Genomic DNA, 17,735 nt, shown 5'->3' on the forward strand with positions numbered 1-17,735 from the left:
AGGAGGGAAGGAGGGAGGGGAGGAGAAAGAGAGAGACAAAGAGAGAGAGAGAGAGGGAAGGAGGGAGGGAGAGAAGGAGGAGAGGGAGGGGGGGGGGAAGAACGCTCCCTTACACACATACACACACACACACACACTGTGTGGCAACCTGATGAGGTGTGTGTGGGAGGGAGCTGAGAGGAATGTAGGGTGGAGCATTACTCTCACACACACATACATGCACACACACACACACACACACACACACACATACATGCACACACACACACACACACACACACACACACACACACACACACACACACACACACACACACACACACACACACACACACACACCACTCCCCGACAGTTACAGAGACACAGAACAAGGACGTTTTCACGCCCACAAGCACAAACACTTCTAGGAAAACAAAACTTACAGAACTTACGTTTTTTCAAAACTTATCTCTGACACTCTGCTGCTCAGTCTGGTCGTGTGTAGCAAAATGGCAGAGAGCATGGACTCTATTAGAAAAAACAAAACATACAGTAAACCAACTGATTGACTCTTCACAGAGGAGAGTATTCAACACTCACACAGTCTGTCTGTCAGTCTTACAGCTCTGCTGGTTGGTCAATAGTGACCTGTGTAAAGACTGTTGACTAGTCTAGACACAGTCATTATTATCTATTATTATCTAGGGCCTCATGTAGTTGAACCTACTAGATCACAGTCAGCTGGACAAAACCAGGTTGAGGCTTCCTTAACAGGCTGGTCACAAACAGTTGGCTAGCGTACTATTTTAGGGTTCCATCATTCTGTGACGCGACACAAAGGCATGTGAGTTCATCCTAATCATATTAGACGGTGAAAAACAATGAAAAACATCAACTTACGGTTGTGATCTGTCTCCCACCTCAGTGCTCAGCTCTGCTCTCTGTCTGGCTCCTCACTGATGCAGCTCTCCTCTGGATGAACTAGTTTGTACTTGTTCTGATGCAGCACCTCCAGTTGGTATTCGGACCTGTTCAGACAAAGCCAAAGCAGTTTTTTGACAGTGTTTAAATGTCCCACAGCAGTTCAATTCTTCCACAAAAGATTGTTAGTAAGTAGAAAATGTAATAACACACACACACACACACACACACACTCTTTTAGCTCACACATATACGCAATATCTTACAAGCACACACACGTACACAAGTACACATGTACACACACACACACACACACAAACACACACACAGACACACTCATTTACGACCTGGGTGTTGTATTATTGGAATAATCTGCAAAATAATAAACATTGGAGTTTGCCGTGGAGAGAACATACAGCATAGGGCTGGGCTCAATCACAAACACTCTGACACACACACACACACACACACACACACACACACACACACGGGAGTGCAGGTGGTGTGTGAGTCTTGAGGCGTGTCTCCTTCTGCCAGTACTTTTACATGTCTCAGTCTTCTCAGACTTCGGCACTGAGGATCAAGGTTCAGGTCCCAATACAGCAGAGTACGGCCATAGCAACTATACTGGAGCCATAGCAACTATACTGAGGCCATAGCAACTATACTGGGGCCATAGCAACTATACTGGGGCTATAGCAACTATACTGGGGCCATAGCAACTATACTGGGGCTATAGCAACTATACTGGGGCCATAGCAACTATACTGGGGCCATAACAACTATACTGGGGCCATAGCAACTATACTGGGGCCATAACAACTATACTGGGGCCATAGCAACTATACTGGGGGCATATCAACTATACTGGGGCCATAGCAACTATACTGGGGCCATAGCAACTATACTGGGGCCATAACAACTATACTGGGGCCATAGCAACTATACTGGGGCCATAGCAACTATACTGAGCCATAGTAACTATACTGGGGCCATAGCCACTATACTGAGCCATAGTAACTATACTGGGGCCATAGCAACTATACTGAGGCCATAGCAACTATACTGGGGCCATAGCAACTATACTGGGGCTATAGCAACTATACTGGGGCCATAGCAACTATACTGGGGCTATAGCAACTATACTGGGGCCATAACAACTATACTGGGGCCATAACAACTATACTGGGGCCATAGCAACTATACTGGGGCCATAACAACTATACTGGGGCCATAGCAACTATACTGGGGGCATATCAACTATACTGGGGCCATAGCAACTATACTGGGGCCATAGCAACTATACTGGGGCCATAACAACTATACTGGGGCCATAGCAACTATACTGGGGCCATAGCAACTATACTGGGGCCATAGCCACTATACTGAGCCATAGTAACTATACTGGGGCCATAGCAACTATACTGGGGCCATAGCAACTATACTGGGGCCATAACAACTATACTGGGGCCATAGCAACTATACTGGGGCCATAGCAACTATACTGAGCCATAGTAACTATACTGGGGCCATAGCAACTATACTGGGGCCATAGCAACTATACTGGGGCCATAGCAACTATACTGAGCCATAGTAACTATACTGGGGCCATAGTAACTATACTGGGGCCATAGCAACTATACTGGGGCCATAGCAACTATACTGAGCCATAGTAACTATACTGGGGCCATAGCCACTATACTGAGCCATAGTAACTATACTGGGGCCATAGCAACTATACTGAGGCCATAGCAACTATACTGGGGCCATAGCAACTATACTGGGGCTATAGCAACTATACTGGGGCCATAGCAACTATACTGGGGCTATAGCAACTATACTGGGGCCATAACAACTATACTGGGGCCATAACAACTATACTGGGGCCATAGCAACTATACTGGGGCCATAACAACTATACTGGGGCCATAGCAACTATACTGGGGGCATATCAACTATACTGGGGCCATAGCAACTATACTGGGGCCATAGCAACTATACTGGGGCCATAACAACTATACTGGGGCCATAGCAACTATACTGGGGCCATAGCAACTATACTGAGCCATAGTAACTATACTGGGGCCATAGCCACTATACTGAGCCATAGTAACTATACTGGGGCCATAGCAACTATACTGGGGCCATAGCAACTATACTGGGGCCATAACAACTATACTGGGGCCATAGCAACTATACTGGGGCCATAGCAACTATACTGAGCCATAGTAACTATACTGGGGCCATAGCAACTATACTGGGGCCATAGCAACTATACTGGGGCCATAGCAACTATACTGAGCCATAGTAACTATACTGGGGCCATAGTAACTATACTGGGGCCATAGCAACTATACTGGGGCCATAGCAACTATACTGAGCCATAGTAACTATACTGGGGCCATAGCAACTATGAACCCTTTTTGTCACCATTATGGATCCTTTTTTTGGGCACTTTCTGTTTAGGTAGAACCCTTTTTGCCTCGAACTTCATTCTATGTGGAACCGTTTTTATTGACTGTATACATTATAGCACAGACATACTCTCTCTATTTAATCTATGGTGTTCAGGGTTCATACCTACCTATTTAATCTATGGTGTTCAGGGTTTATACCTACCTATTTAATCTATGGTGTTCAGGGTTCATACCTACCTATTTAATCTATGGTGTTCAGGGTTCATACCTACCTATTTAATCTATGGTGTTCAGGGTTCATACCTACCTATTTAATCTATGGTGTTCAGGGTTCATACCTACCTATTTAATCTATGGTGTTCAGGGTTCATACCTACCTATTTAATCTATGGTGTTCAGGGTTCATACCTACCTATTTAATCTATGGTGTTCAGGGTTCATACCTACCTATTTAATCTATGGTGTTCAGGGTTCATACCTACCTATTTAATCTATGGTGTTCAGGGTTCATACCTACCTATTTAATCTATGGTGTTCAGGGTTCATACCCACCTATTTAATCTATGGTGTTCAGGGTTCATACCTACCTATTTAATCTATGGTGTTCAGGGTTCATACCTACCTATTTAATCTATGGTGTTCAGGGTTCATACCTACCTATTTAATCTATGGTGTTCAGGGTTCATACCTACCTATTTAATCTATGGTGTTCAGGGTTCATACCTACCTATTTAATCTATGGTGTTCAGGGTTTATACCTACCTATTTAATCTATGGTGTTCAGGGTTCATACCTACCTATTTAATCTATGGTGTTCAGGGTTTATACCTACCTATTTAATCTATGGTGTTCAGGGTTCATACCTACCTATTTAATCTATGGTGTTCAGGGTTCATACCTACCTATTTAATCTATGGTGTTCAGGGTTCATACCTACCTATTTAATCTATGGTGTTCAGGGTTCATACCTACCTATTTAATCTATGGTGTTCAGGGTTTATACCCACCCTGAGTCATCTCGAGCCGAGCTCTCAGCCCACCTCGGCTCCCTCGGCTGGGTTTTCCATCCCGGTCGGTGTAGCGGAGTCAGCTGGTCCCGCTGTTCTGCTCTAATCTCAGGGTATTGCGTCGATAAAAGATGTCTGGAATGCCGGAACCGATGTCCAGAAGTTGTCGTCGGCTGTACGATATGGACGCTAAACTGTTTTTAGCGAGAATACTTGAAATAAACACGCAAATAGCCACTAATTCGCAAACTCTGGAGAGACAGCGGGCTTCGCGATGCATGCGCGCCGCCATCTTGGACATCGCGCGCATGTCACTGAAATGTTTGTCAATACCGACAACACGTGTAGCGACGAAGACGGACGTGCGAATAGACCAATCAAAAGGCAGCGTCTGAGCGACTCAACCTAGCCTGCTACCAAATCCACCAATCACGCAGGGAGGGCGTGTACCAAGATGGCGGCGCGCATACATCGCCGAGGTGGGCTGAGAGCTCGGCTCAAGATAACTCCACATCGACTCTCACTACTGTTATGTTTGTGTTTTATTTGTATTCCTCACTAGGAATGAACGGGCAGGGTTTCTTTTACTGGCTTTATTCCACGACGTGCATCTGTACATTCAAGCATTGTAGGTTTTACCTGCGGTCCCTCAGTCCGGGTACAACAGCATAGGGCGGAACCAATATCATGTACTATAATAACAACAATTATTCATATACTGCTTACACTGTACTACTATACTGCGCATATACTGAACTACCTGTATATACTGTTCACACTGCACTTTTCTGCTAACTGCATTTCGTTGTCTCTGTACTTGTACTCTGCACAATGACAATAAAGTTTAATCTAATCTAAACTACAACAGGCCTTATGGGTAGTGAAGTCTAAACTACAACAGGCCTTATGGGTAGTGAAGTCTGAACTACAGCAGGCCATATGGGTAGTGAAGTCTAAACTACAACAGGCCTTATGGGTAGTGAAGTCTAAACTACAGCAGGCCTTATGGGTAGTGAAGTCTGAACTACAGCAGGCCTTATGGGTAGTAAAGTCTAAACTACAGCAGGCCTTATGGGTAGTGAAGTCTAAACTACAGCAGGCCTTATGGGTAGTGAAGTCTAAACTAAGCATTTCAATCAGGCTTTAGACCAGGAGACAGGATTATTTCAGCAACATTCTTTGTAATCAATGATATTGTCTGTGCCCTTGATAAAAAGCAGCATTGTGCTGCCTTGTTTAATGATCTATCAAAAGCTTTTGATCCAGTGGATCATTCACTGTTAGTGAGTCGACTGTCTTAAATAGATTTGGATCAGAATGCTTGTCAGTGGTTCTTGAACTACCTCACAAATATAAGTCAGTGTGTCGTTGCTGACAATGTTCATTCACAACCGCTAGAGACCGTAATCTAAAATATTGACTATCAAGCAGGTAGTTACAACAAAAAAGGCATTACTGTTACAAGTTTCAAGTTTATTGCGTCCCATACACAAGTGCAGGGAGTAAAATTCTTAGGCTTGATTCCATGACAATGCAGCATACAAAATACACATAATACAAATAAGCAGTAGTGCAATGACAAGACAATAAGTGACACAAGTACGAGACAAGTGAGACATGTTGGAGACACGTAAGACAATAGCAGTGTGATTGACTGTAGCTAGTTCATACAGTAGCAGTGTGATTGACTGTAGCTAGTTCATACAGTAGCAGTGTGATTGACTGTAGCTAGTTTATACAGTAGCAATGTGATTGACTGTAGCTAGTTCATACAGTAGCATTGGGACTGTAGCTAATTCATACAGTAGCAGTGTGATTGACTGTAGCTAGTTGATACAGTAGCATTGGGACTGTAGCTAATTCATACAATAGCAGTGTGATTGACTGTAGCTAGTTCATACAGTAGCAGTGTGATTGACTGTAGCTAGTTCATACAGTAGCAGTGTGATTGACTGTAGCTAGTTTATACAGTAGCAGTGTGATTGACTGTAGCTAGTTTATACAGTAGCAATGTGATTGACTGTAGCTAATTCATACAGTAGCAGTGTGATTGACTGTAGCTAGTTGATACAGTAGCATTGGGACTGTAGCTAATTCATACAATAGCAGTTTGATTGACTGTAGCTAGTTGATACAGTAGCAGTGTGATTGACTGTAACTAGTTCATACAGTAGCAGTGTGATTGACTGTAGCTAGTTCATATAGTGTAGCATTGGGACGGTAGCTAATTCATACAGTAGCAGTGTGATTGACTGTAGCTGGTTTATACAGTAGCAGTGTGATTGACTGTAACTAGTTCATACAGTAGCAGTGTGATTGACTGTTGTTAGTTCATACAGTAGTCATGTGATTGTAGCTAGTTCTAGCGATAGTCAGTCACACTGCTACTGTATGAAAAAGCTACAGTCGCTAGTGTATCATTGGGACTGTAGCTAGTTGATACAGTAGCAGTGTGGTTGACTGTAGCTAGTTCATACAGTAGCAGTGTGATTAACTGTAGCTAGTTTATGTAGTGTAGCATTGGGACAGTAGCTAGTTCATACAGTAGCATTGTGATTGACTGTAGCTAGTCATACAGTAGCAGTGTGATTGACTGTAGCTAGTTCATACAGTACCAGTGTGATTGACTGTAGCTAGTTCATACAGTAACAGTGTGATTGACTGTAGGTAGTTCATACAGTAACAGTGTGATTGACTGTAGATAGTTCATACAGTAGCATTGGGAATGTAGCTAGTTCATACAGTAGCAGTGTGATTGACTGTAGCTAGTTCATATAGTAGCATTGTGATTGACTGTAGCTAGTTCATACAGTAGCAGTGTGATTGACTGTAGCTAGTTCATACAGTAGCAGTGTGATTGACTGTAGCTATTTCATACAGTAGCAGTGTGATTGACTGTAGCTAGTTCATGCAGTAGTCATGTAATTGTAGCTAGTTCTAGCGATAGTCAGTCACACTGCTACTGTATGAAATAGCTACAGTCGCTAGTTAATATAGTGTAGCATTGGGACAGTAGCTAGTTCATACAGTAGCATTGTGATTGACTGTTGCTAGTCATACAGTAGCAGTGTGATTGACTGTAGCTAGTTCATACAGTACCAGTGTGATTGACTGTAGCTAGTTCATACAGTAACAGTGTGACTGACTGTAGCGAGTTCATACAGTAACAGTGTGATTGACTGTAGATAGTTCATACAGTAGCATTGGGAATGTAGCTAGTTCATACAGTAGCAGTGTGATTGACTGTAGCTAGTTCATATAGTAGCATTGTGATTGACTGTAGCTAGTTCATACAGTAGCAGTGTGATTGACTGTAGCTATTTCATACAGTAGCAGTGTGATTGACTGTAGCTAGTTCATGCAGTAGCATTGGGACTGTAGCTAATTCATACAGTAGCAGTGTGATTGACTGTAGCTAGTTCATACAGTAGCATTGTGATTGACTGAAGCTAGTTTATACAGTAGCAGTGTGATTGACTGTAGCTAGTTCATACAGTAGTCATGTAATTGTAGCTAGTTCTAGCGATAGTCAGTCACACTGCTACTGTATGAAATACCTACAGTCGCAAGTTAATATAGTGTATCATTGGGACTGTAGCTAGTTCATACAGTAGCAATGTGATTGACTGTAGCTAGTTCATATAGTGTAGCATTGGGACTGTAGCTATTTCATACAGTAGCAGTGTGATTGATTTTAGCTAGTTCATACAGTAGCAGTGTGATTGACTGTAGCTAGTTCATACAGTAGCAGTGTGATTGACTGTAGCTAGTTTATACAGTATCATTGTGAATGACTGTAGCTATTTCATACAGTAGCAGTGTGATTGACTGTAGCTAGTTCATACAGTAGCATTGTGAATGCCTGTAGCTAGTTCATACAGTAGCAGTGTGATTGACTGTAGCTAGTTCATACAGTAGTCATGTAATTGTAGCTAGTTCTAGCGATAGTCAGTCACACTGCTACTGTATGAAATAGCTACAGTCGCTAGTTAATATAGTGTATCATTGGGACTGTAGCTAGTTGATACAGTAGCAGTGTGGTTGACTGTAGCTAGTTCATACAGTAGCAGTGTGATTGACTGTAGCTAGTTCATACAGTAGCATTGGGACTGTAGCTATTTCATATAGTAGCAGTGTGATTGACTGTAGCTAGTTTATACAGTAGCAGTGTGATTGACTGTAGCTAGTTCATACAGATGCAGTGTGATTGACTGTAGCTAGTTCATACAGTAGCAGTGTGATTGACTGTAGCTAGTTTATACAGTAGCAGTGTGATTGACTGTAGCTAGTAAACACAGTAGCAGTGTGATTGACTGTAGCTAGTTCATATAGTGTAGCATTGGGACTGTAGCTATTTCAGACAGTAGCAGTGTGATTGACTGTAGCTAGTTCATACAGTAGCAGTGTGATTGACTGTAGCTAGTTTATACAGTAGCAGTGTGATTGACTGTAGCTAGTAAACACAGTAGCAGTGTGATTGACTGTAGCTAGTTCATACAGTAGCATTGTGATTGACTGAAGCTAGTTTATACAGTAGCAGTGTGATTGACTGTAGCTATTTCATACAGTAGCAGTGTGATTGACTGTAGCTAGTTCACACAGTAGCAGTGTGATTGACTGTAGCAGTGTGATTGACTGTAGCTAGTTCATACAGTAGCATTGTGATTGACTGTAGCAGTGTGATTGACTGTAGCTAGTTCATACAGTAGCAGTGTGATTGACTGTCGCTAGTTCATACAGTAGTATGATAGTCAGTCACACTGCCTCTGTATGAAATAGCTACAGTCGCTAGTTAATATAGTGTATCATTGGGACTGTAGCTAGTTGATACAGGAGCAGTGTGGTTGACTGTAGCTAGTTCATACAGTAGCAGTGTGATTGACTGTAGCTAGTTCATACAGTAGCAGTGTGATTGGCTGTAGCTAGTTCATATAGTGCAGCATTGGGAATGTAGCTAGTTCATACAGTAGCAGTGTGATTGGCTGTAGCTAGTTCATATAGTGCAGCATTGGGAATGTAGCTAGTTCATACAGTAGCAGTGTGATTGACTGTAGCTAGTTCATATAGTGTAGCATTGGGACTGTAGCTATTTCAGACAGTAGCAGTGTGATTGACTGTAGCTAGTTCATACAGTAGCAGTGTGATTGACTGTAGCTAGTTTATACAGTAGCAGTGTGATTGACTTTAGCTAGTTCCTACAGATGAAGTGTGATTGATGTAGCTAGTTCATACAGTAGCAATGTGGTTGACTGTAGCTAGTTCATACAGTAGCAGTGTGATTGACTGTAGCTAGTTCATATAGTGTAGCATTGGGACTGTAGCTATTTCATACAGTAGCAGTGTGATTGATTGTAGCTAGTTCATACAGAAGCAGTGTGATTGACTGTAGCTAGTTCATACAGTAGCATTGGGACTGTAGCTATTTCATACAGTAGCAGTGTGATTGATTGTAGCTAGTTCATACAGAAGCAGTGTGATTGACTGTAGCTAGTTCATACAGTAGCATTGGGACTGTAGCTATTTCATATAGTAGCAGTGTGATTGACTGTAGCTAGTTCATACAGTAGCAGTGTGATTGACTGTAGCTAGTTTATACAGTAGCAGTGTGATTGACTGTAGCTAGTTCATACAGATGCAGTGTGATTGACTGTAGCTAGTTCATACAGTAGCAGTGTGATTGACTGTAGCTAGTTTATACAGTAGCAGTGTGATTGACTGTAGCTAGTAAACACAGTAGCAGTGTGATTGACTGTAGCTAGTTCATACAGTAGCATTGTGATTGACTGAAGCTAGTTTATACAGTAGCAGTGTGATTGACTGTAGCTATTTCATACAGTAGCAGTGTGATTGACTGTAGCTAGTTCACACAGTAGCAGTGTGATTGACTGTAGCAGTGTGATTGACTGTAGCTAGTTCATACAGTAGCATTGTGATTGACTGTAGCAGTGTGATTGACTGTAGCTAGTTCATACAGTAGCAGTGTGATTGACTGTAGCTAGTTCATACAGTAGCATTGTGATTGACTGAAGCTAGTTTATACAGTAGCAGTGTGATTGACTGTAGCTATTTCATACAGTAGCATTGTGATTGACTGAAGCTAGTTTATACAGTAGGAGTGTGATTGACTGTAGCTATTTCATACAGTAGCAGTGTGATTGACTGTAGCTATTTCATACAGTAGCATTGTGATTGACTGAAGCTAGTTTATACAGTAGCAGTGTGATTGACTGTAGCTATTTCATACAGTAGCAGTGTGATTGACTGTAGCTATTTCATACAGTAACATTGTGATTGACTGTAGCTATTTCATACAGTAGCAGTGTGATTGACTGTAGCTATTTCATACAGTAGCATTGTGATTGACTGAAGCTAGTTTATACAGTAGGAGTGTGATTGACTATAGCTAGTTCATACAGTAGCAGTGTGGTTGACTGTAGCTAGTTCATACAGTAACAGTGTGATTGACTGTGATTGCAACTTGAACATAAAAAATGGCAAAGACTAGAGCTGATGGTTTATTCAGAGACTTTTATTCACAAGTAATAAAAGTAAACACGTTTGCAAAGGGGTTTTTCGTTGTCCTTTCAGACCGCCATTTATACTTTCAAATCTAGGTTACCTCCCTCAAATACAAATCACTTATATCACCAATATCATTCGTCTCCTACATCGCGTCGCGGCCTGGTTTCCCCTCCTATTGGTGAAGACAGTTCTGTATGTAACCTGTATAAACATCTCCACTACTCTCCCTTCACAAATCAATCACTGGCCATCCTGCTCTTAATTCTCTCTCTACCTTTCCTTTGTAGAATTAGGAATCTTTATTTTCTATAGAAATTGACCATACTATCTTACACACAACAACGTAATCCAGCATCACAACTCAAACAACCAATCTAACCAACTCTTATGTACATACAGACACTCTCTCCTGTGTTATTCTCAGAGTTCATCATCAGTCTGATTTGATCATCTAATCATTCACCTAGGATGGTTATCTGTGTTCTGTTGTCTTCATTGTGTGTTAGTTGGTTGTTCAGGGTTTTTGTTTTCTTCTTCTTTTCCCTCTCTCTCCTCTTGTTGCCTCTGGCTACTGTATCTGTGAACTCATGGTGTCCGTAGAGCTCTACGCTGTACTATGTACTAGGGGTTGGCTCAGGTGCTATCTCCCACTCTGCCTTTATACCAGCCCCCCCAAGAATCTTTATGGGAGAGCCTTTTTAAGCTCTCTCCTACTCAGAGGCGGTTTATATCTGGTATTTCAAAACACCATGTCTTTGAATGCTGACACAGTCTCCAAGTCAAAGTCCCGATGGGAGGAGGAACTGGGTGTGGAGCTGACGGAGGACTGGTGGGAGGTGGCATTGGACATGGTGAATTCTTCATCATCCTGTGCTCAACTTAGTCTGATCCAGCTAAAGGTGGTGCATAGAGCTCATTTCAGTAAATCCAGACTACATGACATTTACCCTGACTCTGATCCCAAATGTGATCATTGTGGAAGTCTACAGGCAGACCTCTCACATATGTTCTGGTCTTGCCCAAAGCTTGAAACATATTGGTCTTCGATCTTTGGTGTATTCTCGACATTGCTGAAAAATTGTGGACAACCTTGCCCGTTACTGGCTATTTTCGGTGTGTCTGCTGAACCCCTCCCTTGCAACTCCAACAAGGTTGACATGATTGCTTTCGCATCGGTGCTAGCCAAGCCAATACTCCTGACCTGGAAGTCGCCTACTCCCCCCTCATTCTCTGCTTGGCTGACAGATTTGATGTCTTTTTTGCATTTAGAAAATATCGAGTTCACACTTGGAGGGTCTGGCGAGCGATTCTTAAAAAAGTGGCAACCCTTTGTCTCCTACTTTAATGGCTTACCTGTTCTTCCTTCGGACTGAGTACCTATGTCTCTGTATGATGGTGTTGGCCTGCGGCTGACTCCTGCCCAATGTGCTCCTTGGCCACATGACCATATTTTGACAGGCTGAACCAGAGGTTTTCTAGTTTTTGTTTTGCTTTAATTCGTTTTGTTATTTTATTAAAACATTTTATTGACTTATTTTTCTTTTAAATGTGATGTATTTTGTTGTTGTCTTTGTTGTTGTTGTCGTGAGGTTGGGAGGGGTGGTGGGGTAGGCGGGGGAAAAGAAAATGTAAAAGGAAAGAAAAATGGTGATGTAAACCTGGCGCTGTGTTCATTGTGCTTTTCACCAATAAAAAGATGTTTAAAAAAAAAAAAGTGGGGGAGGGGATTTCAAGGATTGCCCCCCCCACCGCCCTTCCAGAACAGTGTACAGCAGTGGTTATGGATAAGATCACTAAATAATTTATCATGTAGTATGTCTCCTACCATTACACCACCAAGCTACTCACAACCAACACACATTTCTTCAGCAGAGAAAAAACAAACCCAAACAACTTGTTTTCTTCTTTTATCAAATGCACAAATGTTGTCAACAAGTCACTCAACAAGTTGAATTGAGTCCATCTTAAATCAAGGATAATAGTTACAACTATCCTTGTACTCAGACTCAATTCAACTTGTTCAGTGACTTGTTTAAGACATTTTTGCTTTTTAGCAAATTTTAGCAAAGTCTCATAGCAAAGGGTCTGAATGATTCTGTACATGAGATATTTCTGTATTTCAAAATGTTTAAAAACTTGTTTTCCCTTTGTCATTATGGGGTTGTGGGGGGACATGCAGCGTTCGGCCTGTAGAGGGAGCTACAGGACCGTGGCCAGGGTTACGTCAGCGAGGCTCCGTTGCACACCTGTTGCAAATGAAGCCTCGTTGACTAGATGGTTTAAGATGTGTGTGTCTCTGCGTTCGAGAGAAAGGACGGCGACTGGAAAGTCGCCGAGTGTTTGGTTTTGGAGGGCTGAAAATTAGGAACTTGATAAATAAACAGGACCTTTCCCTCACCACTGCGTCTGCCTCTGTGTACAATGGACATCTTTACAGGGGTATTGTGTGAGGATTGATGGCAAAAATAAATAAACGTGATCAATTTTATCTTCCAGGTTATTTTATTTATTTACACATGATTCTATCTTTTCACACGGCATTTCCAGTCCATTATGGTATATTGTGTATTATTTCTGGTGTACATGCAAACAAGACATGCCTCTCTGACATGTGGAGAGTCAACATGAGGTCAGACGGCTCTTTGTTTCACAAACACTTTGTTTATATGGACATCATCATCATCATCATCATCATCATTGTAGTAAATGAAGGAACTTGACTCCAGGGTTAGTTCAGGCTAGTAGACTAGTGCTGCCTTCATCAGAATGAGAAGGAGGAGGCAGAAGGTGAGAGTTACTGTCATTACTACCAAAACACAGAGGCACTTGGGGGAAATGAGGTTTGTGAGTTGTGGTTGGTCCATGGGAGAATAGAAGAGGGAAATAAACTATACATGTTAACATAAAGCATGATGGCCGACAGTACCAACTAGAAGAAGACTGAACTGTAAAGGAATGTAACAATCAATATAAAACAACAGAGGCTTGAATGTTACAAGTACAGGAAATGATCAATACAATTACACAGTTAAATGTGTCTCCCCTCATCCTCTCTGACCACACACACACACACACACACACACACACACACACACACACACACACACACACACACACAGGAGAAGGAACAACATGTACGTTGGATAGATAGACAGGTGAAGGAATCAATGGAAAGTGAATTACAGAACATGTCCATGTTGTACTGACAGAGAAGGAGAGCTGTCTTCACATCCACTCCCTGCTATCTTACACACAGCAACGTGATCCAGCATCACAACTCAAACACCCAATCTAACCAACTCTTATATACATACAGGCACTCTCTCCTGTGTTATTCTCAGAGTGCATCATCAGTCTGATTTGATCATCTAATCATTCATCTGGATTGTTTCACTATCAGTTGCATTTCCTACTTCTGCTTTGTCAGTCTATTGCACTTTTTCACACATTTCACAATGAGCAAATAACCATCTGGTTCTCATCAACGGCTGTAGCCCTAAACACTACATACAGTGTGATCTCCCTGAGACTAGTTTCCACAGGGTCACTGAACAGCCATCGCTCCAAAGCCTAAACCCTGGGTAGAGGGGCTCAGTGAATGTGGAGTGGAATGTGTGCAGGAGGGTCCGTGTGTCAGAGGAGACCCTGTAGAAGGACAGAGTGCCGGCCGGCCAGTCCAGATACACTCCTACTCTGTGGGAGCCAGAGGAGGGGACAGGTATGACAGTGCTATTATTATTGTGACTGGTGGAGTAACTGTTACCAAAGCAGCTCAGACTCCAGGACTTGTCATTGTTTCCCAACACACAGTCAACATCCCATCCTCTCTTGCTGATTCCTTTATATGTCACTCCTATACCAGCCTCTCTCCCACTCCACTCTACCTCCCAGTAACGGCGCCCAGTCAGACCCTCTCTACACAGCACTTGGTCCCAGTAGTCAAATCTCTCTGGGTGATCAGGATACAGCTGCTTCTTTCTCCCCCGTGTCACCTTTCTGTTCTCCTCAGACAGAGAGAGGCGTCTGTCTGCTGTGTTTGGGTCCAGTGTGAGCTCACAGGCATCTGATTGAGAGGACAATAATAATCATCAAATCAATACAATTGAATAACTTGTTATGGTAACATTCTTTTTTTCACAAAATATTACTTATTAATTTAAAATGTTTTACAAGGGATACAACTAATTCACATTTACTAATATTTTAGATTTACATATGAATAAAATACTGGTGCTCTGTTTGAACTCTGCTGTACCCTGGTTCTTGAGTAAAATTTATATTTATTCTGCTATCTACCTCATGCTACTGTTAATACATATATACTGCTAGACTGCAAGACTGCATTACCCATACAGCTCATATGCTGCTACACTGTTCATACTGTAACTATTTATTCTGCTATAATGCTACTGTACTCATATACTGCTATACTGCACTGCTATATTATACTGCACTACTACTGATCATATATTGCACTACCTGCAAACACTGTTCATTGCACTTTCTGCTATTTTGCACTTCTGGTTAGACGCTAACTGCATTTCGTTGTCTCTGTACTTGTACTCTGCACAATGACAATAAAGTTGAATCTAATCTAATCTAATCTAATCTAATATCACAGTCCTATTCTCTACAGCATTGGTGACTTACATTTGATCAGCCCAGGTTTGAGCCTGCACTCTCCACCATGGTCCACACTATATCAACCACAGAAGAACCCACAGAGGTTGAATGACACACTCACAATCATGTGGAAAATAGATACAGTGCATTAATCTCATTGATACGTCCAGCCACATATTCAGCCTTTACCTGAGTGTCTGTAGTTTACAGAGTGGATCTTTCTGTACAGCAGAGAGCAGCGCCAGTCCTGAGTCTCCTGGGTGATTGTAGCTGAGGTCCAGCTCTCTCAGGTGGGAGGGATTAGACCTCAGAGCTGAAGCCAGAGAAACACAGCCTTCCTCTGGGACTCCACAGAATGACAACCTGGGGAAATAGTGTCACTCCATCTGATATCAAGAATCTGATTATTCCTCTCTAATGTACATGTGCAGCTTTAAATCCTCTTCATTTAGCAGTTGAAAGGCTAGAAACATTGTATTCAAGTGAAGAACATTCAAACTAGTGTGTTATAATGGCCCGAGATACTCATGCTTCTGCACCCCAAAAGACCTCACCTCAGTGTCTGTAGTTGACAGTGTGGACTCCCCAGTCCAGCAGAGAGCAGCTTCACCCCCCCGTCACCTAGATCATTATTACTGAGGTCCAGCTCTCTCAGGTGGCAGGAGTCTGAGCTGAGAGCTGAGGCCAACGCTTCACAGCATCTCTCTGTGAGGTGACATCCATTCAGCCTGAATGAGGAATACAAATAAATACATCCAAACGATCACTGTGGTGCAAGAATTCATGAGTGAGAGTTATAGTTGCTCTCAACAGGGGAGCAAGCAACCATGGATACATTTGTAGTGACTGGATTTCTACGTCTGGTATGATGTATTTGCTAGCTATTGGGTTAGTGCAGTATTGTGGAGTCCCATGAGCTGATCTAAGGCCAGGTGGGTCTGGATTTGAGGAAAGTAAAGTTATTGAGACAGTGAAGACAGAGCAGCCCCCTCTGCCACTGCGCACACGCGCGCGCACACACACACACACACACACACACACACACACACACACACACACACACACACACTATATAGTAATTGATTGGAAGATAATGTCCTTTGTCTGTCTCAATTATTGAGCCTTTTTCTGAAAGTATCATTGATTCCATAGAATGATAATGTAACAGACACTCAGGAATGATCTCAGACCTCACCTCAGTGTCTGTAGTTGACAGTGTGGACTCCCCAGTCCAGCAGAGAGCAGCTTCTCCCCCCCGTCACCTAGATCATTATTACTGAAGTCCAGCTCTCTCAGGTGGCAGGAGTCTGAGCTGAGAGCTGAGGCCAACGCTTCACAGCATCTCTCTGTGAGGTGACATCCATTCAGCCTGAATGAGGAATACAAATAAATACATGTTGCCAAACGATCACTGAGGTGCATTATGATAAGAATTCATTATTCAAGCCAATCACAGGCATGTTTGTAGTCAATGTATTTCTCAGTCTGGTATATTTGATTGCTATTGGGTTGTGTAGCCCCATCAGCAGATCTCAGGCCAGATAGGTGAGGAATTGAGGAAAGAAAGGTTATTGAGAGAGTGCCCCCACACCTAACCACACACACACACACACACACACACAGACACAGACACAGACACACACACACACACACACACACACACACACACACACAGAACCATGATATAGGAATTGATTGGAAAATAATGGACATTGTCTGTCTCAATCATTGAGCCTTGCAGAGCAACAAGAGTATCATTGATAATGTAACAGACACTTAGTAATGACGTGTCTGACAACAAGAATAGTCTGAGATCTCACCTCAGTGTCTGTAGTTGACAGGGTGGACTCCCCAGTCCAGCAGAGAGCAGCTACATGCAGCCAAAAGATCACTGTGGTGCATTATGATAAGAATGCATAAGTGAGAGTTATAGTTGCTCTCAACAGGGGAGCAAGCAACCATGGATGCATTTGTCGTGACTGGATTCCTACGTCTGGTATCATGTATTTGCTTGCTATTGGGTTAGTGCAGTATTGTGGAGTCCCATGAGCTGATCTAAGGCCAGGTGGGTCAGGATTTGAGGAGGGCAAACATATTCAGAGAGTGAAGACAGAGCAGCCCCCCCTCCCACCACACCTCGCTGTTGGGCCAGGTTTCCGTGAGAACCATCATGTTGCAGTCCGTCATCCATGTGTGTGTGTGTGTGTGTGTGTGTGTGTGTGTGTGTGTGTGGGGGGGGGGGGGGGGGGGATCCGCAGCCGCAGTT

General features: G+C 42.7%; 2 protein-coding genes across 2 annotated transcripts in view; both read right to left on the bottom strand.

Moving 5' to 3' along the window:
• The window catches only part of LOC310823706 (tripartite motif-containing protein 16-like), a 31,445-nt gene extending 26,934 nt beyond the window's left edge, over window positions 1-4,511 (bottom strand). The window contains exons 1-3 of the mRNA XM_083696560.1: window positions 4,290-4,511; window positions 880-1,007; window positions 423-507 (exon numbers count right to left, since the gene is read on the bottom strand). The gene's annotated coding sequence lies outside the window, so the exon portion shown is untranslated. The remainder of the gene's footprint in view (window positions 1-422; window positions 508-879; window positions 1,008-4,289) is intronic.
• A 9,686-nt stretch (window positions 4,512-14,197) lies between these two features.
• On the bottom strand, window positions 14,198-16,202 carry LOC310823707 (stonustoxin subunit beta-like; the record flags this gene model as incomplete). Its single annotated transcript, XM_083696561.1, has 4 exons — window positions 14,198-14,909; window positions 15,497-15,543; window positions 15,659-15,832; window positions 16,024-16,202. Coding segments are annotated over 4 exons (960 nt in total), but the record flags the coding sequence as incomplete, so codon positions are not given.
• Window positions 16,203-17,735: the final 1,533 nt, after the last annotated feature.

This window comes from Argentina silus (assembly GCF_951799395.1).
Source record: "Argentina silus genome assembly, chromosome: Y".
NCBI classification, from domain to species: domain Eukaryota; kingdom Metazoa; phylum Chordata; class Actinopteri; order Argentiniformes; family Argentinidae; genus Argentina; species Argentina silus.